The 26827-nt window shown below is 35.4% G+C and overlaps 1 protein-coding gene across 2 annotated transcripts; it reads right to left on the reverse strand.

The window, feature by feature from the left end:
- Positions 1–906: 906 nt before the first annotated feature.
- On the reverse strand, positions 907–26827 carry LOC113077669 (PH-interacting protein-like). 2 transcript variants are annotated; one of them, XM_026249983.1, is made up of 32 exons: positions 26448–26827; positions 25271–25371; positions 24887–24957; positions 23688–23788; positions 22640–22680; positions 20965–21063; positions 20101–20257; positions 19881–20015; positions 19633–19761; positions 18590–18815; positions 18320–18439; positions 17281–17464; positions 14784–14889; positions 14415–14546; positions 13419–13510; positions 13097–13310; positions 12253–12366; positions 12031–12138; positions 11826–11950; positions 11663–11745; positions 11042–11153; positions 10471–10532; positions 8102–8254; positions 7881–8001; positions 7623–7748; positions 7004–7076; positions 6762–6818; positions 6489–6644; positions 5532–5684; positions 5226–5413; positions 4730–5124; positions 907–4110 (listed from the first exon to the last, which is right to left on the reverse strand). In XM_026249983.1, the coding sequence occupies exons 1-32, from the start codon at positions 26577–26579 to the stop codon at positions 3434–3436; spliced, it is 4743 nt and encodes a 1580-aa protein (XP_026105768.1). In that variant the 5' UTR covers positions 26580–26827; the 3' UTR covers positions 907–3433. The 2 variants fall into 2 exon arrangements, with proteins under 2 accessions (XP_026105768.1, XP_026105767.1); XM_026249982.1 differs by having other exon boundaries at positions 8102–8257.

Consider the following 26827-nt stretch of genomic DNA (forward strand, 5'->3'; position numbering starts at 1 on the left):
GATTAATTTAGTTCTGTTAGTTTTCTTCCTTAAGTGCTAGACACTTTAACAGTTTTTTAAGCCAAATATCCTGAATCATAACCCAACACCCCGCCAAAAATACTTCTTCTTTTTCACAACAACACACACGGTTTGTAGTTTTACACCATGCGCTCATGCACACATCTTGCAGACTCACGTTCATACATGTGGTTTGTACAGTTGATTCAGTAATTATTATTCTGTGGTGATAGTTTTGAGAAATGTAACTGAGATAACGTCTTTAATACAATATACATTAATGTATTTAATATAAAACACCAGGAATAGTCATATAAATGTCAAGCATATTATAAAAAATATTTTTGAAATGAAAACAGCTAGTGGGATTAAGCGAGACAAGTGTTATTTTCATGTACTTTATATGCATTCAAATTTGATACCTTATATTTATATTGTTGTATTATACTATTCGTATATATATAAATCATTTTTCTACCAATAAAAACAAGTGGATTATTGCATGTGCAATTCCAACTAATGCACAAAAGAGGGCACTGTTCTCCATGAAATGGCTTATTATTAACTGTTTAATGGTTTTAAATCTCATTTTGAATCTCATAAAGTTACATTTAGTGTATTATTATTATGTGTAATAATAAAAAAGATATAAAATAATATCAGTCTGATACATGTTAGGTACCAGTCCTTTAAATTGTAAGAGCAAAATTTACAAAAATTCTTTAGCTATAAAAACAGTGACGAGTTTAGTTAAGTTTTAAATTCACAACAGAAATGCCCTTAACTTTAAAGATTTTATTTCTGTGACTATTTTCATGGCCCAGAAATCACAGTTTTAGTTTTCCCTATTAGTAAAGCAGGTTTCCCATGACTGAAATAAAAGAACAAATATGGAAGAACAAGACAGTATGTGGAAACACAAATGTTTTATTTCCTTAAAATATCAGTATGAACTAATGTGACAGCAGTACACCCTACACATACATTCTATTTAACGTCTTTATTTACACTTTTTCCTTTATATAAAAGTATACAAACTAACATAGAAAGGCCTCTCAGTCTGAGGATATAAGACCAGAGAGGGGGAAAAAAAGACCCTGACCCCACAAACATGACTGTACCTTCAGATTTAAAAGCCCGGAGAATATACTAACATGCATCCATCTTTGATCTTCACTCTAAAACCTGTCAATCAGTTCGTGAGATGTCACTTCCTGTGCAGTATGGTGGCAATAGAGGGGTCGTGAGTCAGATATAATACAGTTTTCATGTAGCAACAGATTATAAACACCAGCTCAATAAAACACGGGGCTTGTACATAAACACACACACAGAAATGGCCATCACATACACTCGAGAGTCTCAGACATGCATCATCTGCATATAAAAAAATGCCTTAAAATATGAATGTCATTGCATTAAATATCAAAATATCAAACTAAGAGGCACTTTAGAAGAAAGCAACCGTAAAAGCAAAATACTTCACAGAAATTGGTTGGATGCATTTATTGTGGGGTGTTTAATGCGATTAATTACTGTGGTTGCTGTTAGGACACCTGCATAAACTTATGGAGAATATCCCCAAAAAATTTAAAATAACTAATAGAATAATCACCTTTTGACCACTTGATTAAAAGTTAAACAAAATGTTTTTAATAAATTAATCAAAGTAGTTACAAACAATTGTATACTATCTTTCAAATGTTATATTTAAAATAATATATTTTTTAAGACATTAATACTTCTGTTCAGTAAATGGATCAGGTGACAGTGAAGAAATTTAGTTACATTAGATTTCTATTTCAAGTAAATGCTGTTTATTTTAACTTTTTTTATTCATCAAACATCGAAATTTTAAAACTGTATCACAGCTTCCACAAAAATACTAAGCAGCACAACAGTTATCAATGATTAATAATAATAAGAAGAAATGTTTCTTGAACACAAATTAGCCAATTTCAATGATTTCCGAAGGATAACTGAATTAATAGTTGCTGAAATTCACCTTTACCATCACAGGAATAAATGTGTTTTTAAATATATATTCAAATCGAAAACAGTTATTAATTTTTTATTTTTTTTACATTTCAAAATATTTCTGTTTTTACTGTATTTTTAATCATAAAAACAGCCTTGGTAAGAAGAAAAAGACCCAAATGAAAATGCTGCTTGTTTGACGACAGTCATGTTAAAATCAGTTCAAATGTTTTGCATTCACTTGCATACATTTTTAGATAAAAAAAACAAAAAAAACATGAATAATAATTTGAAATGACTAATTATTCATCATTAATATAATGTCACATAATTTCCAAATGTATATATATATTTTCAGCCATATATATAAAAAAAAGCTATTTCTGAGAAAATCTCTACCATCATTTGTTTGCAAAAATAAAAAACATTTGTTATTCTCTAGTCTAATGCAATGACATTCACACATTTTAACTGGTTTAAGTGTCCAAACACTTTTTTTGTGGCCACTGTTTATAAGTCATGGTTCTAGTTGGGGATCACAGTGCATTGGGATCATAGGGAGCCAAATAAAACAGGCATGGAGTGATGATGTCACTATCACACCTCAACAACTGCATGAACTCAACACACACGCGAGTGCGCACACACACACACACACACACACAAACACACAGTGGTCATGGCTAGATATGCTGCTCACTAACCTCTATCCCAGCAACAGATCAATAACACACATTTGTACTGGATATATCAATGCAATAAAGCATCGAACACACTCTCTCTCATAACTTGGGAACCAGAATGTACTGAATGTATGAAAAGGCACAAGGTATTGCTAATTATATAAAAACATACGTGAATTACCACTGCCACTGATGTTGACTTGCAGAGAAAGACGTTAAAAAGACAACACGTGATTTATGAGGTCCTTTTCTGCACTCCACTACTGCTTTACTGCCACTTCCACAATGATCTGTTAAAAATAGATTTTCTTTTCTGAACAAGTGTTTGATTTGTTGCCCTTAGCAACAGCCGTGTAAAAACAATGCATAAAATTAACACTTTAAAGAAACAAGACAGAGTAAAAGCTTAAGTTATTTCACACTCGCACACACTCAAACAAGTGCTTTCTTGAGAGATGAAATCAGGTATTTGGATTCATAAGACTGTATAAGTACCTTTTTTCACTGGCATTGAAATAGTGCATATGAAAATCAGTATTTAACTGCATCTGTGATTTTTCAGTGGAAGAAAATGTATCAGGGGATTTTATCAAGGGGCTGTGACTCTTGAAGTCACCAAAAGAGTCAAAGATTCAAACCGTAAGAATCTATTTAGAGAGTCCGAAAGAAAGATTCAGATAATCATGAATCTGATAGCAGCAGGAATGGTTTCCCCTCTCCAGTGGGGCGAGGATAAGGGGTTGTGTCGCATAGGACATGCAAAGTTGGCATTGTTACCAGCCAATAAGGTTGGCTTTGGCCTTCTCTGTGAGCTTGCGGACTCTCCCTTTGCTGGACGTGCCGAATGTAATCGAGGCATCCTCGAACAAAAGCTGTCTTTGCTCTTCCTCAGAGTCTTCTTCGTTATAGAAAGCTGTCCTTCGACCCTGGTTACGCGTTCTCATCTGTCCTTTTGAGCTCTCATCCTCTCCCATATAAATGTCAGGCTCCTCCCTTAGGGCGGGGCCTGGTGTCGGGGGTGTGGTTTCTTCGTTGCCACGCCGACTGCTCCTTCTGAGTGCTTTGGGGCTTGAAGGAGCTGGGGTATCTGGCGTCCTGATGACTCGTGGTCTACCTCGTGGTTTCGAACACTCTGGAGTCACTATGCCAGAATCTGAAAGACTACTGTCCTGGGCTGTAGAAGAAGCCCCGCCCTCATCACCGGTAGACAGAAGAATCTCCTCCTCGTGGGAGGAGCTTCTTCGTAGGGACTCCAGCTCTTTCTTGCTTTTCCTCCCTCTCTTTTTTCCAGAGGCCTGGGACAGTGGGGGCGGCGGTACCACTACTGGCGTTTGTATTTGTGCATCTAATCTGGGTCTGCCCCGACCTCTTCGTACCACTCCCAGAGTCACTTGACTATGGCCATTCAAATGCAAACTATTTTGAGGAGAAGAGTTGGGATTGACTGGACCTAAGAGAGATTAAGAATATAGGTAGACATCAAACATTCGTACATTCAGGCAACAGATGACTATTTTTCAACATGGCTAACAATACATTGCATTTTCATTCATTTCATGTACATTTCCTGGTAATTAAACACATGACACATGGAAAGATTCATGGATTTCCACTTCACACGGCTGTCATTCACAACATTCTACACATCACATCATGTTTATTAAATATATATATTTTATATTTTTTTTTTATATATAATATATTTTTATATAATATATATTTTTATATAACTTTAAATATAAAAATACACACAAAGAAAATAGAAAAAAAGAAGGAAGAAAAAAGTTACAATCATTAAAAACATTTAAATCTGCAGAGGTAAATTTCAGGGGAAAAAAAGTTCAAAATCACTGCAGAAAATTAAAAAGAAAAAGTTTCAGGAAAAAAAATGACATTTGCAGAAGTATTCTAAGCATTTCAACAATATTTACTGCTGAAATCAGCAGTATTACACAGTTTTCCTACAAAATCAGTGCAAAAGAAAGTTTTAAATCCAATAAGGATAACATTTTAATGAGCAGAAAAAAGGTGATTGATATCAACTAATGCTTAAATCATCTGTTACCGACCTAGTGTGAGTTTTACAGGTGTCCGAAGTTTCCTGCGAGACTCTCTGGCCCCGCCCTCGTTTGTGTGGGGAACTGCAGAGCTCTTGGTTTCTCTGGAGACACCGATGGAGTGAGAGTTTTGGGTGCGTAGGACTCTAGAGGAGGGCTCTGCTGTCTTACTGTGGCTGGGTGGAGTGGGAGGAGCTGACTGTGTAGAAGCTGCATCTGCAGGCTGGGTTCCAAAGCGGGCCGAGCTACGTGTCCGACCTGGGACAACAGGAGGCTCAGCCTTGCCGTTGATTTGTGGATGTGTTTGCCTTAAAGAAGGAGCCCGGGAAGGTCCAGCAGGAGTGGGTGGAGCTGCACTGTTAGATCGAGGAGGAGCGCGAGACGAAACCCGTCGCTTCCTCTCTGGACTGCAAATCAGGAAAGTAGATAATGTGTATGCAACGTTTAGAAACAGTGATCAATTCTAGAACATAATATTCAGCAATGACCAATCAGATGCTGTGTGTACCTAGAGGCGGAGCTTGAAGGTGAAGAGCTCTTCCTCCTCTTCACAGACTGTCTGGTCAAACGCTCAGTGTGCAGCCGCTGACGGGTGAATCGCTCACTGTGCAGACTTTGAGCAGCTTTAAAATCGGTCAGAATCGAACTGATATGCTCTTCAAACAGAGCGGACAATCGCAGACTCATGCTATAGATCTGCATACACAAAAACACTCATGTGTTAAAATAAACTAGATGAAATGGTTTGGCTATAACATTGCAACATGTCAGTTTTGAAAATCAAAGATTAATAATTTGCTTGTTGATCTCATACCCTGGACTTTTTGCTGGGTGTATAGGCTTTGGAGTTACTGAAGATGAGACGTACATCTTTACAAAGATCCATGGGAGTGTCATACTCTCCTTCTAGCAGGCGGTTCAAGACAGTCCCAAAGTCCATAGGAGTGTCCACAATGTCCAAGTAGTCCTGAGAGAGGTATTTTTGATGAACAGGGCATACAAGTAGACAGTGCACTGCAAAAAATTATTTTCTTTATCAGTATTTTGGTTTTGTTTTCCAGTACAAATTACCTAAACATCCTTCAAACAAGATGTATTCATTTTACACTACTGGTAGAAAATGTTGGGGTCTCTTTTGCTCACCAAGGTTGCATTTATTTGGCAAAAATAAGTGATATTGTGTAAAAGTATTACAATTTAAAATAACTGCTTTCCATTTTTGAAATATTTTAAATTTAATTTATTCCTGTGATGACAAAGCTACATTTTCAGCATCATTACTCCAGTCTTCAGTGTCACATGATCCTTCAGAAATCATTCTAATATGCTGATTTGGTGCTCAAGAAACATCACAGCAAGAAGAACAGACAGCAAGAGCAGCTTTTATTTGAAATAGAAATCTTTTGAAACACTATAAATGTCTTTCCTGTCACTTTTGATCAATTTAATATATCCTTTTATAATATATAATTTGCCAATCATCTTTTTTATTCATTTACCTTGCTTCAAGCAAGTTTAGGTATTTTTACTGGAAAACAAGCAAAGGTACTATTTTAAAATATTTCTGCAGTGTGTTTGTAAATACGCTGTGTATATGTGTAGATGGAAAGAGTTTTTGAATTTTTGCTTGTCCAAATATTATAAAAATGTATAATATTAACAAACAGCAAGTGGTCTGAGGCTGAGACTATGGCACCCCTCATAATTCCCACAAGTATCTATAGGTATGAACTAGAGTTTTGTGTGTTTTCTACATGTGTCAGTGTGTTACCGGATACTCCTCCAGATCCACAGGCTGTCTAAAAGGCTCTGAATCTTCACACTGAAAGATAAGCTCCAGCAGCTCTCTGCAGCGCCCCTTCCAGCTCTGAGGGTCTGATGATGGTTTACTGCGCAGACTCCTCAGGATTGGCTGCTGCTGCCGCCTCTGAAACAGAAACACAATCTCAATTAGTCAGGATTACCAGGTTTAAACAATCTCCATGTATAATCAACTCTTATCTCTCTGGTCCTGTTAAGATTGTATAATATCAGTTAAAGTTACCTTCTTATTGCGGCTAGATGTACAAGGTGCCTCTTGTTCTTCATCCTCATCTTCATCCTAAATTGGAAAAAAGGTATAAATCAAGTCATGTTATGCACTGACCTAAAATACGCACATTTACATTTCATAAATTCCAAGTGCTTGTAAGGCAGCAAAAGAACAGTGTTAAAGGCACAGTAGTAATGTATTAAATCTCTTTCACATATGAGTGGTTTACGCGTGTGTGTTTTAATGGCACTTACATCGCTTGAATCTGAGAAAGTGTTTTTCTTCATACTGTTATACAGTGGAATAATATCTGTACAGCTTTGGTCCCTAAAGAACACAGACGTAGAGACAGCAGTCAAAAAGCAGCCCCATGCATGGGTAAAAGCACTGGCAATAATCAATTTCATGTTTTTCCATTAACTAATATATGGATGATATTAAAATGTATACTATTTTGTCTAAATTAATTAAAAACAAAACACTTTAATAAAAAAAAACTAACATCTGAATCTTTTTTTTTTCAACTATTTAATTTAATTTAAATGGTAAAAGTGAATTTATGCATCACAGCATTATAACAATGTATATAAATAATGGAAATTAATTTTGAGATTTGCTAAATATTAATTTAAGAGTGTTAAATCATTAGTGTTTTTTAAATATTAACTTTAAGTGTGTAGTAGATGATTGCAAAAGCAATATAAAAAGTACAGAGAATTAGCATGCGTAACTGAATATACAACGTTGGACAATACGAATAAAATAAAATGATAATGACTGATAATCAATTTGCTATCGATATAGTGTGCATCCCAATTCAACACCACTAGTTCATTTTTAGTTGTCATTTTTTTATATTTGTGACTGACTTACTTGATAAATTGTAGCATGAGGTCAGATACGAATTTGGCAGTTTTAACAATGAATGCGCCTGGTTCATTGAAGGTTTGAGCGTTGTGTTCGATGTAGCGAACCTCCCACATCAACGATGACATTCGCCTGACGAAGGCAAGCAAATAACAGATGCGAATATAATTTGATATAATCTACTTTAGAAGTACACACTAATTTTTGGCATATATCATATACGTAGGTATTTGATTGTCATGTCCATTCAGAGATTGTGCTGACCTATAGAAACGGTTCTGTAGTCTTTGTCGGATGGTGCTCAGATCTGTGACGTAAGCAACTACGGTGCAATATGTTGGATATGCCTGCAAGTCCACTGGCAGTTCAAATGGTACGGCCACATCTGGAGGAGAGAAAGAACTACTGTTATATTCCATCCGTTTTGGACATAACCATAGTAATAAAAATGAGCTATTGTATAATGCTAAATGAAAACGTCATACCCAAAGTGCAAAGCTGGTCGATGCCCCTGATGATGCGTTCACACTCTTGGTCACGTGTGCGTGAGCCCCACTCTCCTTCTAGGGGCTTGTACAATAAGGCCTTCTGCTCCTCCTCAGTCAGAGGCACACTCAGACCTAACTCGTCAGGAAAAGCTGCTGCAGACAGACAGAGAAAATGAGATGGAGGAAAACAAGAGACAGACAATCACAACTCATTTCGGATTGGATATATGCCTAATGTCACCACAAGGACAGTGACATCATGAAATCAGTAACATTTTGAGCGCCTGGCAACAGTTCCCAATAGGAAAAGTTTGCTCAATAAACATGCTCAAACATGTTTTAATGGAAATTTAAAACATAAAATAGCAAAAAATAAAGGTCACAAAGCTTGTCACCTAAGGAACGGCACTCAAGGTCTTTTATCAGAGCTGGAAATATTTTATATTACGGGAGTGTGGTACCCTGTATGAAATCAGAGCAGTGTTATATTTCTCAACATGTGCTTATGTGCTGTGAAAATGAATGTGCTATGAGATTAATTAAATAAAGTTTAGCAGCATTCAATTAACCACAGTTAATGCATTTATCTAATGTGATCTTACAACAGTTTAATTGTGTTTTGAGAGATTACTGCAGACTAGTTGTATCAGCACAGGTGGTTCAATACACAACCAAAACAATCTTAGATGTGACCCAGGACCACAAAACCAGTCTTAAGTCACTGGGGTATATTTTCAGCAATACAGGAAAAAAAAAACACTGTTTGGGTCAAAATGATCCATTTTTCTTTTATGCCAAAAATCATTAGGATATTAAGTAACGATCATGTTCCATGAAGATATTTTGTAAATATCCTTCCTGTAAACGTAATTATTGATGAGTAATATGCATTCCTAAAAATTAATTTGGACAACTTTAAAGGTGATTTTCTCAGTATTTCAGGTTTTTTTTGCACCCTCAGATTCCAAATTTTCAAATAGCTGTATCTCAGCCAAATATTGTCCGATCCTAATAAACCATACATCAGTGGAAAGCATAATTATACAGCTTTCAGATGATGTATCAATTAATATTGAAGAATTAACACTTAAGGCTGTTTTTGTGGTAGAGGGGCACATATTTAAAAAATAATGGGGGGGGGACTTTTAATTAAATTTTTAATCGATCCAGGTGAAATATACAAATCATAATTCATATAAAAGTTTTGGATAAGTAAGATTTGTAGAAGTTTTGAAAGATGCCTATTATGCTCACCAGGACTGCATTTATTTGATCAGACATACAGTAAAAACAGTAATATTGTAAATTATATTATTCAGGATTTTTTGACAAATATAAAGTTAAAAAGATTAGCACTAAAAGTCACTATTGCATTCTTGTATTAAAAGTAAAATATTACATTATTTAGAAAACATTTAAGTAGAAGTATAGCTAGAAAAAAGTACATTAATTTGCTACCTTGTACGCAAGTGTGTTTGCTACTTTCAATCCGGCGCCGTTCGCATTTTCCCATCCATTGCCACGTTGTTTAATTAGCAAATGCATTTGTGCCCATTTGTGCACCCATGGACGTGCTGGTCTAAAAAAGAGGTGTGTTCGGGGCAGTGCTGGCGCATTGCTATTTTAAGTAGTTGGAAATAGCCATAGATCAACTCAAACCTGGTCTAAAGTCTATAGTCAATGGCACAATATTTTTTTGTTATTTAAAGAGTGCTACATAAATATAAAAATTTAATAATGGATAGTCATTGCATGAATTAAAATTAAGCTACCTATCTGCAATTCAGCCTATTACTACTTATAATGATGAATGAAATTGGCGAATTAATTGAACAACCGTGCCAATACACACACATATATATTAACTGACTCGACGCGCGGAGCTTTGGTGGATTCCTGCTTGTCCCGTAGATGATCTGCTCAAGCACAAACAGATCGGTTTCTTCGCTTGAGAAGCGTTTAGCTTTTCTAACTACAAATTCCACCATGTAAATAGCGATCCGCTCTGGCACGAGTGCATCTCGCTCTTAAAGGGAATAGGAGATGACACTCTGATTGGTTTACTGAACGTTAATAGGGAATAGGGACAACCCATTCCAAAAATGTGTAATTTTTCTATCTTTAAAATAGCAAAAGTGGATTTGGACACACCTTGAGTGCACCTGCGCTGTGCGCTTTACACTTTGCATTTAGATCGTCAAATAGGGCCCATAATCTCTAGAGGTTTATTTCTAGTCAAATTAATCCAAGTTTAAATTAACTGTGCTCAAAGCAAAAAATATTATAATTAGATATTAATTAATTGGTCAAATCAAAGTTATTTTATTCTAATGAAAGCTTTAGTGATTGTGAAGGACACGTCATACCTTCATTGGGAATCTCCTCCATGTCCCATGGGCTCATCTTTTCTGTATCTCCATTATCCCAGCTGCATCACACAATAACACAAAGCTGTCAATATTGTCATTTACTATTACACACACACACACACAAAAGTGTGCAACACCACACTTAGCTCACTATAGATTCATTTCTAAGCCTCCATATAAACCATGTCTAGTCATAAATTTAAGAGTCAAATAGGGGGTGAAGTTATGAAACAATTAGCCGTATCTTAATTCTTGTCTTTCCATCCACAAATTCAAGACCTTTTGAAATCATAATTAAGACTTTCTTGTTCCATTTAAGACTTTTATGGCCTTAAATTTGCTAAATTTAAGACTTTATATATATAAAAGGAAGCAAACAATATTACCAACAGGACACAACAATATGTATCAATATACTGTATATATGGCAATATATAGGTTGACCATTATTAGGCCACAATGATTATGGTGGCCTCATGGATTCACGCCTGGTTAGGAAACAATGTAACAACAATTGAACTACTATATAACACATGTAAAGATGTGTAGATGGACACAGAGAACTGACCAGACATTGTAGCACTGGAAGAGAGAGTCTGGATATTCGGCCTGGTAAGGCTCCTGACTCTCAATCGTACCAAACCACCAGGCATCGTCTATCACTGCCCGGAAACGATCACCTGACAAAATAAACCCATCTCAAATCAGACACAATTACACATGCACATCAACTCTGTATCAGGAACAAGCAATCATTAACTGAAAGCAACAAAGTAAAAAAAAAAAGTGTTACAAATACAATACTACAGTGCCAGGGAGGTGACATGTTCAGTTCACTTAGTTAGTGCCCATGACATAATAACTTATGGGGACGTGATAATATGACATGGCTACGAGATCATTTTGTCGAGGTAACGACATCCTTATGTCCTGGCCTCAAGATGCTCTGTTGAGGGAACGACATTCATTTCTCGTCGCCGCGACATCTTATGTTGAAGGAACTACATATGTTTCTGGTGGCCACAAGTTTTTTGTGTAAACAAACCTGTGTGACCATAGCATTTTGAACTAGACTGGATTTTTGTTTTATCTTTTTCACCATCTCGAACATCCCTGTGTCTCACTGACCCATTTAATCCTGTAAAAATTAACATCTGTAAAAAAAACGTACTCATTTTCCCACACTAACCTATCATCCAGTTCCTCTGTCTTGCATTATCAAACTGCTGCCGAAGTACCAGGAAGTCGATGACATCAGGCATGTCGTGGTATCTAAGACAACAATAGAAATGCGAGTCACAGGTTAAAGGTCACTCACTGAAGATCACTGTGAATAAGTCACTGTGACTCACTTCATGGAGAACGAGCCGCCTGTCAGTTTGCCAGTGTCTGGGTCCAGGAAGGCCAGCTTCAGACAGCACAGAGTCGGCAAACCCACCTCGTACTTAATGCCCACGATCTTCAACAGCTCCTGCTCCTGTAGGCACACAGTCACAAACCATTTTCATTCCTATAAAAATACTGTGAGGTTAAAAGGTCGTTTTATTGAAGACTTACCCTGAGCTCTAACTTCTGCCAGGGCTGTTTTTTAGGATTTATACTGAAGATCTTGTTTTTTTTGGCCATCTCCACATAAGCTTCATGGCCTTGGCGAAAATAATATACCTGTTTGCATACGTAACAAGCAGCTTAATGTTACAAGCATGTCTCCACATACCATATAAATAATGGTATTTCACATTTGAATTGTTATGTTGTACTGAGAAATGTGGTTTTTACCTCATCACCCATCTGTGGGGTGAAGGGGCATCTCCGTGGCATGGTGTCAGTGATCCAGGCAGAAGGCAGCCATTCCTCTAATGTCAAACCCTTGTTCTGCAGTTCAGGCATTCTCTGAACATATAAATACACACACACACACACACACACACACACACACACACACACATATATATATATATATGATAAGTTCTGATTACACAGAGCATGACTTTCATGCAAATCTGAAAGTTCACTGAAACAGTGTCAATGGAATTTAAACAGAGCTATCTTAATGTCCCAGGAGTTATTCTGTTGTAATTAAATTATAAAACCGATTTCAACATCAATTAATTAACTGTCTGTGGATTTTCTCGTCTCAGATGTAGATTTTTAGAATCATGATGACCTCATCAAGAAGTAAAATAAACAAAATATTTGAACTTTTATTATATAAAACTTTTTACTCAAATAAATACTGATGACTCCGCTATAGTGTAATTTTTAACACAACCAAATATTTCCCATTAATAAAGTTATTTAAAAAGTTTGGTTACCAATGAGACAACAGTGTTACTGTAGAACTTGAGATGAAACATGAGACGTGATATGTGAATAATTCAAATAGAGAAATTCAAAGAAAAATCTTTTAAAAAGTTTAAAAACTAATATTATTCATATATATTATTGAACTATTATCCATTTGTGTGTATTTAGGATACTTAAAATGCTAGCTATGAAATTAGCCTTATTAAGAGAAAAGTCCAACACACGATCGTGACCCTTTTTCGTTGGGATTGCATCATCCTTAAGAAATAAACGATACGGTGTCCATTGCTGAATTAACACACAAAGGACCACTGACCTTTCGTTTCTCCTTTGGCTTCTTCTTCTTTGGTAGTGCTCCATCTTTGTCTTGCTTTTCTTTTCTCCTCTCCTTCTTGGAGTCTTTTTTCTTCTCTCCATCTTCTTCTGAGCTGCTGGCATTCTTCTTCTTTTTCTTCATGCTTGTCTTCTTGGGCGGTTCGAGGTTTATTCCAGCATCTGCTGTCCAGTCTGAGTAATCGCTGGAGTAATCGCTGTAATTATAAACAGACCCAGCATATATGTGTAGCTCTGGCTGAAGTATGTGTATGTCAGATATATGGCAGTGTGGCTTATGAAGTCTGAGGGTAATTAATATTGACCTGGAGCTGCTGTTATCATCAGGCCAGGGTTCTTTTTCCTCTCTCTCCTCATCTGATGATTCTCTGCTCGGAGGTCTTGCTTCGGTTTCACCCTAAAAACAACAACAACAGATACATAGAGAATGAAGATTATCACTCTTTTTATGCCATTTTCAAAACACACCAATGGTTTCAACATAAGATTTCATTATATTTCAAACTGGATATTTGGTTTTCAAGTCAATACATCAAGTCTGATATCACTACTCCAGAAAATTCATTTTATAATTCTGCATTTTTGTCTTGATATATTTATTGGTTAAGAAAAAAAGCCTGTTAAAAAAAGTGAATTGGTTATTTTTGGTTTTATAAATTGAGAAACTTGCTAAGGATGCAACACTGACACTATGAATGGATCACTCACACTTCTAAAAAGAGATTTTAACACTACAGATGGAAAAACACCACAACAAATCAAACCATTTCAGTTTTCCAAGCCAACATGAATTGAAATCTGACCCTATGTGCTTCCGTAATACACATTCCTATATAGTTAATGATTAATCTATGACAGTCTTTTAACAAAAGCTAATAACATGCCACGCCACTGAAATGAAACTTGTCTTTTTGATTGGTGCCACCAGGAACCTTTTACATTTCAACCATCTGTCATACAGAAACATTTTTTCCTGATTCAATCAATTCCTGATGAAAGTTCCATATTTCCTCTTAAATCATCCTCATGTGCACTACCTGTAAAAGTCTGCAAGGATGCATTAAATATATAAAAAATGACAGTGAAGCCTTTCATATTGTTACAAAAGATTTATATTTCAAATAAATGCTTCATATTCGTCAGCTTTGCCCTAACAGGAATCAACTACATTTCAAAAAATATATTCAAATAGAAAAGAGTTCTTGTAAACTGTATTGTAAACTGGTAGTGTAAGTCCATAAAATGAGCAGTTACATTGACTTTACTATTCCACAAAGGGACACTGCGTCTTTTGACAGTACCTCAGAGGCACTGTGCTCTTCCTCGTTGGGTTCACTCTGACGACTCGTTTCCTCCACGGCCAATCGTGTATGGTAGTTATGCTGGTTACCCTGGTAACGACGCCCCTCCTCTACAGAATTTTCTATAGCATGCTGATATGAGAAATACACACTTCAGTAAATATACTGCATTTAATTTGCATGTTGATCAGCAACAATTCCTTTAGCAATATGTTATTAAGATACATTCAGTTAGATATAAATGTTTGGTTGCGTACAATGCTGATGACGCAAACAGTACATTTCCTCCAATCAAATAGTGAGGCAGACTTGTTTATCTAGATTTTTTTGTATATATTTTCAAATTGATGATCAGATGTGATAATTCACCCGGTTTTCTCTGTGGTACTGGCTGTGTATGCTGCGTCTCCTCCTTTCTGATCTGTAGATGCTGATTTCCTCCTCTCCTTTAGCTGTACGCCAGATCTCCTGCTTACTGCATTCACAAACAGACACACAACAGCATCAGCAACGCTGTCTAACTGGAGCAAACTGCATTACACTGTAAAAAACAAGAGAACATTAAGACAAGGGAAGGTCTTGTTTGAGTAGCAAGTGCCTGTGAAAATATTATGTATAATATTTTTTAACATTTGCTATGTAATGCTGGTACGGCAGTATTAGTGTGAAGGCGAAGACTGCATTGGGGAAAACATTTAACACAAGCAGTAAGATTTTATGAGTTCAGCAGAGCTACCCTACTGTACTTTATACGGTAATCACCAGGTAGTAAAAAAAAAACCCAATCTATATTAATGGTTACTTCCCATCCTCTCTATTCTGAGTTTCAGTTTTTACCCTCAGGATCTAGGTTTAGATTTCCTTCTGTTAGGAGTAACAGGTACAAACATTAATTTATTCCTAAATTCTAAATTCAGGCATGTGGGGACAGGTAGTTGTTTGGTCTTTTGATGTCATGTTTTTTATGTAATTTTTTATCTATAGACGGTTTCATCGGGCGCACGCGCCTGGATCTAAGTTAACTTCCGGTCTGTGTTGTGTACATCGGTCTGGCTGCAGTGCCTTCTACAAACGCAGTTAAAGTCAAGGTGCTGAGTAGACTGAAGTTGGGCTCAGGTGGTTGTGCTGCGGGATGTGTTTCCCATACATTTATTTATTTTTGGAGACTCGCCACAATTTTACAACTGATCGATTTTCAAAAAGGCTTCGTTAAATAAACATGAGTAACGTAATGTTACGTACTGCACGTTTACTAATAATAATTCCTTACATTTATGTTTAAATATCAAAGCGAGGCACAGGTGTTTTTATATCACTGTATTTCTGAAGTAGGACTTGCATGTTATATGCCTGATAGCAGCGTATGAGCGTACCAGCTCTGCTTTGTTTACAGCTGTTACTGGGGAAACCGCTATTTCTCGCGCTTTATTTCTATGCTTTAAAACATCTCCTGTTGGCAAATAATGAATTTGCATTTTCATTAAGTCCGCCTGATCCACGCAGCAAAAATATTTAGTTTGTTATCAAAAAATATCTACTCTAGAAGGACTTGGCTGTTGTTATTGATTCTATTTAGAGTCTACCGGAAGTTAAGTTAGGTCCACAAAAGCGTGCACGCGCAGTAACGTTTGTTTATGTTGATGCCGTTGAAACAGTCTATAGTAAATGGTCTTTTTTGTATGCTGGCCTTGCTGTAAAACCAATTGCCCTTAGGGGACATAAATAAACGAAGAAAGAAAATAGAAAGAAAAGAACATTTTTTCAACTTCATTCCACATCTAAGGTTTGTTTGTTTTGCATTTTTCAAATCATTTCTATGCTAGGTTTAACATAGCATTTGAAAGCCTAAATTTCATTTTGGAAAATGGGTGGGGGGATTCCCCCTTTAGGTGGCTCTTTTGGGAGGGGGGTTTAATTTAAGGGGGAGTTAGAGTATTTTTTACAATCATCCAACCTAAATGTTTTGTCAGCCAGTGTATTTGTTTAATTTAATTTATAATGTTGTTGATTCATATTTATATTGTGAGGAGGATTCTTAAAAAGAACTTTAATTTCAAACTTTGAATTGAATTCATTTTAACTCAAAAAAAAAAAAAAAAAGTAAACAGTCAGTAATAAAATAAGAATATATAAATGACAAGCAATGGCACAAACAAATAGAATAACAAGAAACACCTAAAATTAACTGTTAATTACTTTTTCAAGGAGGTATAACAATAATATTCATGTACAGAAACACCACAGAAACTGAATAATCTATTTAACTTTAAAATAACACTGGTTTGTCTTCAATGTATAAATAAACAGACAGCAGCAGGTTAATTTAGGTTGCTATCGCTTTAAGACCTCATGCACGGATCTAATTTTACACATAAGTTTTGTTTCTCAACTACTAACATTTATTTAATAGACTATATACCAACCATTTTTATTATAAATCGACTGTTCAGATGAATACTCATCAAGATGGCCATTTTGACATAATTTTGTATGTATTTTGCCGTTTACGTACAATGAGATGCAGTTCTATGTGTGCAGGCTTTGGGTGTGAGCTCACAGAAAGTGGTCTCACAGAGAGTGAGCAAGTTCTGAATCGAGTATTAAATTAATTGTAAGACTCAAAAGCACGTGCAAATGATACATTCTGTACCGAGCTTCTTTTACACTGAAATATTTGCATTACAAGCACGAAAACTGCAAGAATCAGTAGAATTATGTATAATACCAATTCCGAGCATGGGTTACCATACTTGGCAAATGTCAGGACGTTCATTTTTACTTTCAATCTTGAGCGATATTTGAGCCCTGAGATTAGCAGTGCAGTCTCACACTTTTGGTGTCAACTCTATTTCTGTGTGTGTTTTACCATGCTTCAGCTGGTGATAGTTCAGGAACAAGAACCCGTCGACTCCAGGCTACCAGGTCTCTCTCAGTGGCGATCTCACTGCGTGGAGCATTACTGTGCATCTGGCGAACACCTTCGATCTGTCCACTGCGTCTCAGACCCACATTGGGTGGAGAAGTGACTTCTGTGGGAGAACTGACAGATCCTACACACACAAACCAGACATGCAATCAGCATAAACACTACTGTCAACAGTATTACAATCACCCCTCACTGGTTAATAGAGGTCATCTGATGACATTTTTATACATAAAGTCGCTTTGAAATTTTTTTTAAAATGCATTCTTTTTTTAAATGAGATGTTTGTTGTTTTATTGTGTTTGTTTTGTTTTTATAATATTCTGCAACAGTTTTTTGTTTACATTTGATTACTCTTGGTATTTTTTAATTTACTTGAATAATTGATATGGCTGAAAAACATCAAGTGCTGTTTGCTATTTTAATTAGTCTTATTCAGTGTTATTGTTGACTTATACTAAAATATATTACAAAAGAGAAATTGACATAAAACTTTAAATGAAATATTAATATCAGATGAAAAACAAAAATAGCATATATAAATAATCCTATTATCATTTAAAAAATTATTGTTTTATTATAAATATATATATATTGTATAAAATACTTTTAACTATGTAAGTTATTTAATAAATGTGGAAAATAAATTGGCATCAAGAAACATGAAATTTCACCGTTATTGATTTGATATCCAACATTTTAGGATTGTATCACTACACTACTTTACAAAAATATTTTGCAAGATATTTTGCACATTTAAAACATAATTTGCAAAAATAATTTAATAACTAAATCTATTAAATAAACATAAAATGAGTAATGCTTCAAGAGTCAGTGATTCCCAACTCAATTAATTCCCAATATATAATGTTTAATAGTAATAGCATTTTTTTTTAATTACCTGTATATATATATATATATATATATATATATACATATACATACACACACACACACACACACACACACACACACACTTTACCTCTGTTTGCTCTGCTGTCAGAACCCAGCCTCTGGTCCTGCTCTTGCTGTAGTCTCTGGATCATACTATCAAGAGGACTAGAGCCTTCTGGAGCCTGCTGACTAACCACCTGATTCAGCCCTGGGTGAGTATATAAGACATTTGAACACTTTATTAGTGTTCAGTGACAGACTGCAGGTGTATATTTGTATACACAAATAGCCAATAATTACTCAAGTAATAAAAACACAGAAAGGGAACAAAGAGACACTGTCTGTTTGTGTTTCTTACCTGATGATGTGAGCCCCATCTGGGGTATGAGCTGTTCCTCTCTACAGTTCTCTCTGCCTGGAACCAGTCTCTGGTAGCGTGGAGGGTGAGGATTCCCATCCACATCCACCAGGAAAGGCGGTGGCATTAGGTGAGGTGCCTGCTGGGTCTGTTCGTCCAGCACGAAGTTATGGGCGTCACGAATAAGCGGCCGATAATCAGTGTGGAAGAACATCTGATCTGCTATCTAAAGAACAGAACAATGGATACATTCACATCAAATACACATATTCTAACTGAATAAGACAAACAGAGAGAGGCAGTACTGAACACAGAACCATGTTATTCTTATAACTTCTTCTACAGATGCACTACATATCAGTTATATTTACAGTTATTGACTGGTTTTTAAAAATACTGTTTCCCATTTCTGTCACTTACCACTCAATAATTTATTAACACTGTTAAATACAATCTTTAGCAAATATCACACTGAACATCCATTTTCATAATGTACATTATAACATTGTGATGCCTAAACTTACATGCAACATTTAAAAAAAATAATTTGAGCTTTTAGTTGTTGTTTTTTTTAATGTATTCCGATACAGGATACCAACACTGTCAAGTAATCAGGACCATTTTGGGGAGTTATTGGCTTATTTGTTGTTATTGTTAACTAAAATGAAAACTATTAAATGTCCTTTTTAGTATTTGAAATAAAGTTAAAAAAATAAAACATATTCTATGAAAAAACGGTTGCCTTGAAAACTAATTCAAATATAAACGGTTAAGTTGAAGTATTACAATTTCTACAATTAAAACTGAATTAAAGCTAAACAGAAATATTAAATAGTACATAAAAAAAAACATGACAAAATTGCTAAAACTTAAACTAGATTTAAAATGAAACCACGGACTGAATTAAACATGCAATGTGATTAGGTCATGTGACAACAACGTGACAATATATTATTCAAATCAGAGTGAGCAAAATGCAGCAAATAGTATGCTAATATTTCATTCTGAAAATAGGATCTGAGACAGATATAAACATTCATTACTTTGTCATATCTGCTGCTAGAGCCGAAACCAAAGATGAGCAGGTGGCCGTGGGAGTCTGTGCAAGCGAAATGCTGCCCATCTGGGGAGCACTTACAGTCAAAGACCGCACCATGGCCCTGACCCTCGATCTATACACAAACACACATGTAGAGAACGAATGTTGTGAGACACAGTAATCACCAATAAATCAAAAGATTTGCATAGATTTGTGATGCAAACTGAAATGAAGTGTTGCCAGTTAGTGTACCATGTTAAAGTAAGAGCGTATTTTGACTCCTCTTGCCAGATCCCAGACGATTGCGTTCCCATCATGCCCAGCAGAGAAAAGCACTCTAGAGTCAAACGGATGTGGCTCCAACACAAACACCTCATCCTCATGGCCCTGTGGGTGAAGGGCCATAACGACAACATCATTCATCACATATTGCCTCCTTTCAGTCATTCTGGAGAGATCTTTACACTCTTACCATCAACACATGAATAAGGTTCCCTGTGTAAGAGTTCCACACTTTCAATGTCAAGTTGTTCGCAGCGGTAATGACTGTGCTGTCACTGCAGTCCCAGGCCACCATAGTAACCTTCAGTTTGGTAACTTTGTCCTCTAAAGGTGGAGGGTTGTACTTGCTAAAAAGACAGAAAATAAAAAAAATTGCTTTTTTTTCAAAATAGTGTGCCATTTCTAACGTTGCTCTACAGTTGGTCTACTTGTGAAAAGAAAGAGCAATGAGAGACAAACCAGCATAGAGAAAGACACATAAACAATGCATTAAATGCAATTATATTAGCAGATTAACAATTTTGAATAAAAATTTTACATGAATTACTAGAATGTCTAAAAATCTTTACAGTAATAATTTTTCTTTTTTATGTCATAAGGTTTATTTGTTTAAAAGCTTATATTTTACTACTTATTTTTTTGAATTCCAGACTTTCACATTTCAGTGTGACTCCCCCACGGTGGAGGTTAACATGTGTACATGCAGATAACTGAATGTTTATGTTTCTACAGACTGATGGGAACTTTATCAGTAAATGAGAAAAGTGTACCTGAAGACTAATTTATCACAAAAAAACTAAAACTAATAATAATAAATCAAACCCAAATGGGATTTGTTTGCTTATAGTTTTACATTGTTTTATTTGGTTAAGATGATCCATTGTTGGAGTTGCATGGCGAATCTGTTCTGATCTGTGCGGTCAGAATCAATTGCCCTCAGGAAACTTCAAAGTAATTATGTTGCTAATGGTCATTTGTTTAGCAAACAAAATGTCACTTTAATGCACAATTAATTGAGCCATACTTTAGAAACAGTGATTAACATTTTTCATACCCAGGTAGTTTAGTGGCCATGTCCAGGAGAATGCTTCGCCAGTCCTGTTGCTGCAGCTGCCATACCCGCGCTGTGCCGTCTCTACTGCCACTCACAAACCTACACACGCGGAGGTTTATACTCAAAAATGTCATCTATACCAATATTCATGAAAAGGAATGAGGCACACTGATAAACATTTAATCCACTAAAATGTAAAACTTCATTGCTGCCCTAAAATGTTTAGTAAAATGTGGTATAACAATAATAAATTCTAAAATTAACAAAATTCTAATTTAACAATAATAAAATTCTAATATTTTGAATTAACTTGCAGAAGAAGGGAAATTAGCTGAAACTCACAAAAGTTTGTAAACATAACAGGTTAATTAAGTTAACTGGATAATGAAGAGTTTTTGTTTTAAAGTGAACTAAATGTGGCTTTTGACTGTGCATTACACTACAATGTATGCGATGTGCTCATACAGAACACAGTATTTTATCAGCTTCCTTGAGATAAAATACAATTACTCAGTGTTTGATTTTGCACTAAAACCATTCATAATTTAGTTATTACAATATTTTCTTCTACTGTACCTTTAAGACCTCCGCTGGCGTAGTATTAATGTGTTTACATTTGCTTAAATTGTGTATGTGCACCACTCTATAAAACAGTGATGAACGCAGTATGTGAACAGCAAAAAAAATAATTCTCAAACAGTAATGGATTGCTTTCCAGTAACAATATCTAAACAATGGGAAGTAAAATTATATAATTTCATTTTCATAGAATGCATACTAAATAACCTTTTTTTTTTTGTTTTTAACTGTTTTATCTTCACAAAATTCGGTGAAGAATTTTTTTTTTAATCTTAACATCTTAACCAATTGTCCTTCTCAAGTAAATTTACTTGGGGCTGTTTAGATATTTGTACAAAAACAAAAAGTCAAAAACACTGATTAAGAAAATCATTTTGCAGTCTATAAAGTACTGACATATAATTTTACTCTATACACTGCAAGGTAGTGACGTTGTGACTCAATGTAATTTTCCAAGAGCTGATAAGTTTGTAACAACGTAGGAGTGTATTACTCTGAGGTAGCGTGGATCTATAAATGAGTCAGAGCGTATTACTCCGCTAAATAAGATGTGCATTGTCTGTTACTGTGTGCAATCTACTCATCTTCTTTTTGACAGTGCACTCTGCAGTTCTATTGATTGGTGAGATTTCTTCCCTTACATATGTAACACTGGATGCTGTGTCCTTGGGTGCAAAAAATCTGTTCATGTGAACATCCATCTTTTTAATTCCTTTGGGACCTGTTACTCTCCTTCTCTCTCTTACTCTCCCTCTTCTCCTCTGTCACACTCTCTATTTCCCCCCTCCCCAATGCAAAAACACTTGCTCATTAAAGTAGTGCGAGTGAGGAACATAAAAGAGGGGCAACTCACATGCCTGTTGTTTAAGTAGAAAGACCTTTCATGCACCTAAATTCTTGTATGATGTGTATCTAAAACGCATGTTTGTGTGTTAGGAACAAGGCTGTTTTTTTTCTGCTGACAACATCAGCTTGTAATAATAAGAAGAACCTCCAGGTTCCATTAATCCAACAAACCTGACATATAAACACACACACACACACGTTCTCTCACAATCGCTCATGTACACAGTTAAATGGAGCCAGTGTTGCTCACCGATCACCACCATGGGAGAACTGGATGCTGTCGACTTTATCCTGAGGAAAAAAGATGAAGTCATTAAAAAACATGAGGGGAACCTCAAAATAATAATGAATTCCTGCAACATTGAATCCAGTAAAGAATGAAATTAGGTGCTTTAAAACAATACGTTGATACACAATTTTAAAATAACTTTTTTTTTTAGATTGAAGCTATTATATACCTTAGTGCTTTCGATCAATCAAAGAAAATAATTTATGTTACAATTAACTAACTGCACATTCTTCTATAATTAAACATCATTTAAAACTTTGTAATCACAAATATATCTTCACACTAAATTGCCAAATGAGAGTTGAAACAACATAAAAAGGTATAAATTAAATATTTGTTTAATGGTATCTTTTTTTTTACTAAGTACTGTGAATGAAGGCAAGCATCACATATACCACAACTAATACTGATACTGATGCCTCTGTTAAATGCATTTATTTTCATTTATTTATGGGAATAAAATGACTAAATATAGGCAATGAACAAGAAAAATCTGTTCCATAATTTTTTACTAATATTACAGCTTTTATTTGAAGTGAACTATAAACGATCTTCACATGAAACCCTAATAATTAATTTTATTTGTGCATTGATTTTACAATAAATAAGAAAATTACCAGGTAAAACATTTGGCATCAATATTTTTATGTGAGTACGGATCCTCGCGATGCCACAAATAATTACACTAATTTCCAAAATTATACCTGCATGCTTTTATCATTGATGACAGGAACAAACACAGGCAGCAAGAAAATACTGAATATACAAAATATACATAAACATGCTGAATGTGGGAAAAATATTAATTAGCATAGCTACTTCAGGAAAGGAAAAAATTAATGTTATATTAATTATTTTTAATGTGATATTAAAAATATTAATTGAAGAAATATGCCATTTTTTTATATTACTGTTATATATGTAACATTTTTATAGTATTACTAACTAATATTATTGAAGTGTAAACAGCCTCAAACACACACACACACACACAAAAAGCATTACGTACAGTGTGTGACTCCAGCTCAGATATCTTCTCTGGTTGTCCATCTCCAAAGTAATAAACCCTAATGATGTGATCAGTGCTGCCTGTCGCCAGGAACATGCCACCTGAAATATCATCAAATATCATTAAACATTACATAAATTACATCATCATCATTAAATAACACAACACTAATGAGCATATAAACCAGAAAAATCTTTCATTAACAAACATATTGTCAATTTTCAAGTATCGGCAATAAACAATATATTGCATTCATGAACAAGAAACTCAAATAGCTCAAATGAATTCAGAACGTGTATATCCAAAGACATACACATAGAGGAAAGAACTAGAATCTGTTTCTATCTTTGTGTAATCTGGGTAAAAGCCAGTTGAGTGTTTCCTTTCTTCAGTAATGTGTATTTGAAGAGCTCCTGCAGTGCTGAACACTCTCTTTTGAAAAAGTCTGTCATATCTGTCTGACAACAGGATATTTATAGCCTCACTTGCAGAAAAATGTAAGCCAAAACGATCTGCAGCCACTCTATAATCTGCTATCAGCTTTCAGAACAATCAAAACATGGGAATGAATAATCACTTAATATCATGTTTCTATGGGACCACATGCATTCATATAATCATGGGCATGAGTCTTAAATATCACGGCTGATAGCCGATTACAATTTGAAGCTGAATTACAAAATTTGTAATATAAATATTAGATTAGAACAGCCCCAAAATTAAGGTAATGTGGCAAACTAAATCATTGACAAAGTGAGATAGAGTCTATATTGTTTGTTTTATTTCCATACAATTTAATTTTATCCTATCACTGATCTACAGTCCACAGCAATCCATTTAATTAAATTTGTCAATCTGTTCACACAGAACTGTGCATTACGTTGACAGCTCTAATAAATATAGATTCCCTCACACGTTTTATTCCATTTGCTATCTCATATGATTTATAAGATCACAAATGAATCATGTGTTATATTTTAAGCAGTTATACAAACTGGCAGATACCACTGATCAGTGTCTCAAAACTACAAAAAGACTCTGTCCCATTTCTGAACACACCAGGCTTTACTACAAGCTCAGTGTTGTAACAGCAGCATTTTATCACATGGGTTCCTGTGACAGGGTGTGAATGATTAAATATTACTGATAAAATGAGAACAGGTAGAGGTTAGAAAAGAGCTTTGACACTTCTGGCCTACCGGCACTAAAAGAGGAACAGATCATCTGCACGCCTGGTCTGGGCCGCTCGATGAATTTGCTGGGTCGCTGCCTGCACACACATGTACAACACACAGAAACATGATGAGTCCCAAAATATAGTCTCTTAGTAGTCTTTTTATGACTATTATCAAAGGTGAAAGGTTTAATATCTGCACTAAAATGGAACTGCAAAAATAATAAATGAAAAATGAAAACACTGAAACATATATTTTAGTTTGGTTCAAAAGAAAACTGCATGCTATAATTCATCGTTTCTCCTTTGCATTAATTCAACTGATCAAAAAGAGCTTTAAATACTTGCTCTGAATGGCAAAGAAAACTAAAAAACCCCGCAGATGTGTGTAAAAATAAAGGAAACTCACCCGAATTTGAGCGTGCGTGCGTCCCACTGCCAGAAACAGATGGTGCCATCAGCTCCAGTGGAGGACAGGAACCTCCTATTACCACTGCACAGAGGAGAAAACTACACACACACACACACACACGTTCGTCAAATAATCCTGACGAAACATTGTTTCCACAAATATATTAAGCAGCACAGCAGCTTTATTTAGCATATTAGAATGATTTCTATCATTTCATAATATTACTGTTTTTACTGTTAAAATAAAGGCTGTCTCGGTGAGCATAAGAGACTCAGAAAAAAAAAAAACATTAAAATATCTTGCAGACCCAAAACCTTTGGACAGTAGTGTATATTGGTGAATATATTGGTGTAGATCACAACTATATATAGATATTAGTGTATATCTGGCTACTGGAAGTTTATGGTCATTTTTACATTAGTTCTGCAGTTTATTATAATTAACTCTCTATTTTGACTTCACAGTCAATAGAATCAGGAAGTGACTAATGTAGCAGCGTTGTGCTGAACACACAATAATTAGATGTGTCTGCATTACAATAATCTCTGTATACTGTGCCATGCTGGCACTTAGGTTCCTAGCATGCACTGCAAATTGCATTAGTTATGCTGTTGACTTGTTTTAGTACTACTTTTTATTTTATTACTAATTGCAACACTGAAACAAGCATTTTCTGTAATGCTGCTTTGAAGCAACAAGTATTATGATAAGCACAAATAAAATAAACTTGAATTGCTGGCCTGGTTTACAATGCATAATAAAAGTTAGCCTTCTTACAGCAGCACTATTTCAACCAGGGTACAATTAAGGTTAATTGTTTATAAAAAGAGTATATTTTTGTATTATAACATAAAACAATCAATCACAACGCTTAGTATATATTTTTCATGCACAAACAATTGAGTTCTGTAACACTGGCTGGCAGAAAATCCATTAAAAGGTCCAAGTTCCCAGCCAAATGGAACATTAATCACCATTAATCACTACAATATTATCTTACAATGATGTGCAATGTGGCCATCTTTTGCAGTAATTTATTTTACTTATTTTATTTCACTAAAAAAAAAAAAACCTAAAAAACACTTTTATTGTAAGAAAGAATTTCTAATGCATGTCTCACAACATTGTGTCTGTTAGAAGTGATAAAATGTGACTGTAAACGTGTGTCGCACACCTGTAATGATGTGATGGATGCCGCGTGGCCCTCCAGTACTGCCAGCGGGGCGCAGGTCTGCAGGCACCACACTCTGATCATTTTATCACAGCTGCCGGCTGCCAGCAGGGTGTTCTCATAATTCACAGCCATGTCCGAAATCTCTGCCGCATGACCTCTCAGTGTCGCCAGCAAACGCCCATTATCCGTCGCCCAGATCTTCACCAAACAGTCGTCCGAACCCTGAGGATACACACCACACACGGTAACCCCTCAGATCCTGCCAGTGTTGTACGTCAGAATGATTTTCAGACTCAGCCTTCCTTCAGAAGTTCTCTTTAGAAAGTTTGGTCTCCGTGCAGCCAAATAAAATCCACTAGAATTTAGTCAAGTGTTTTGCA

Source organism: Carassius auratus, unplaced genomic scaffold (assembly GCF_003368295.1).
Source record: "Carassius auratus strain Wakin unplaced genomic scaffold, ASM336829v1 scaf_tig00023110, whole genome shotgun sequence".
Classification (NCBI taxonomy): Eukaryota; Metazoa; Chordata; class Actinopteri; order Cypriniformes; family Cyprinidae; genus Carassius; species Carassius auratus.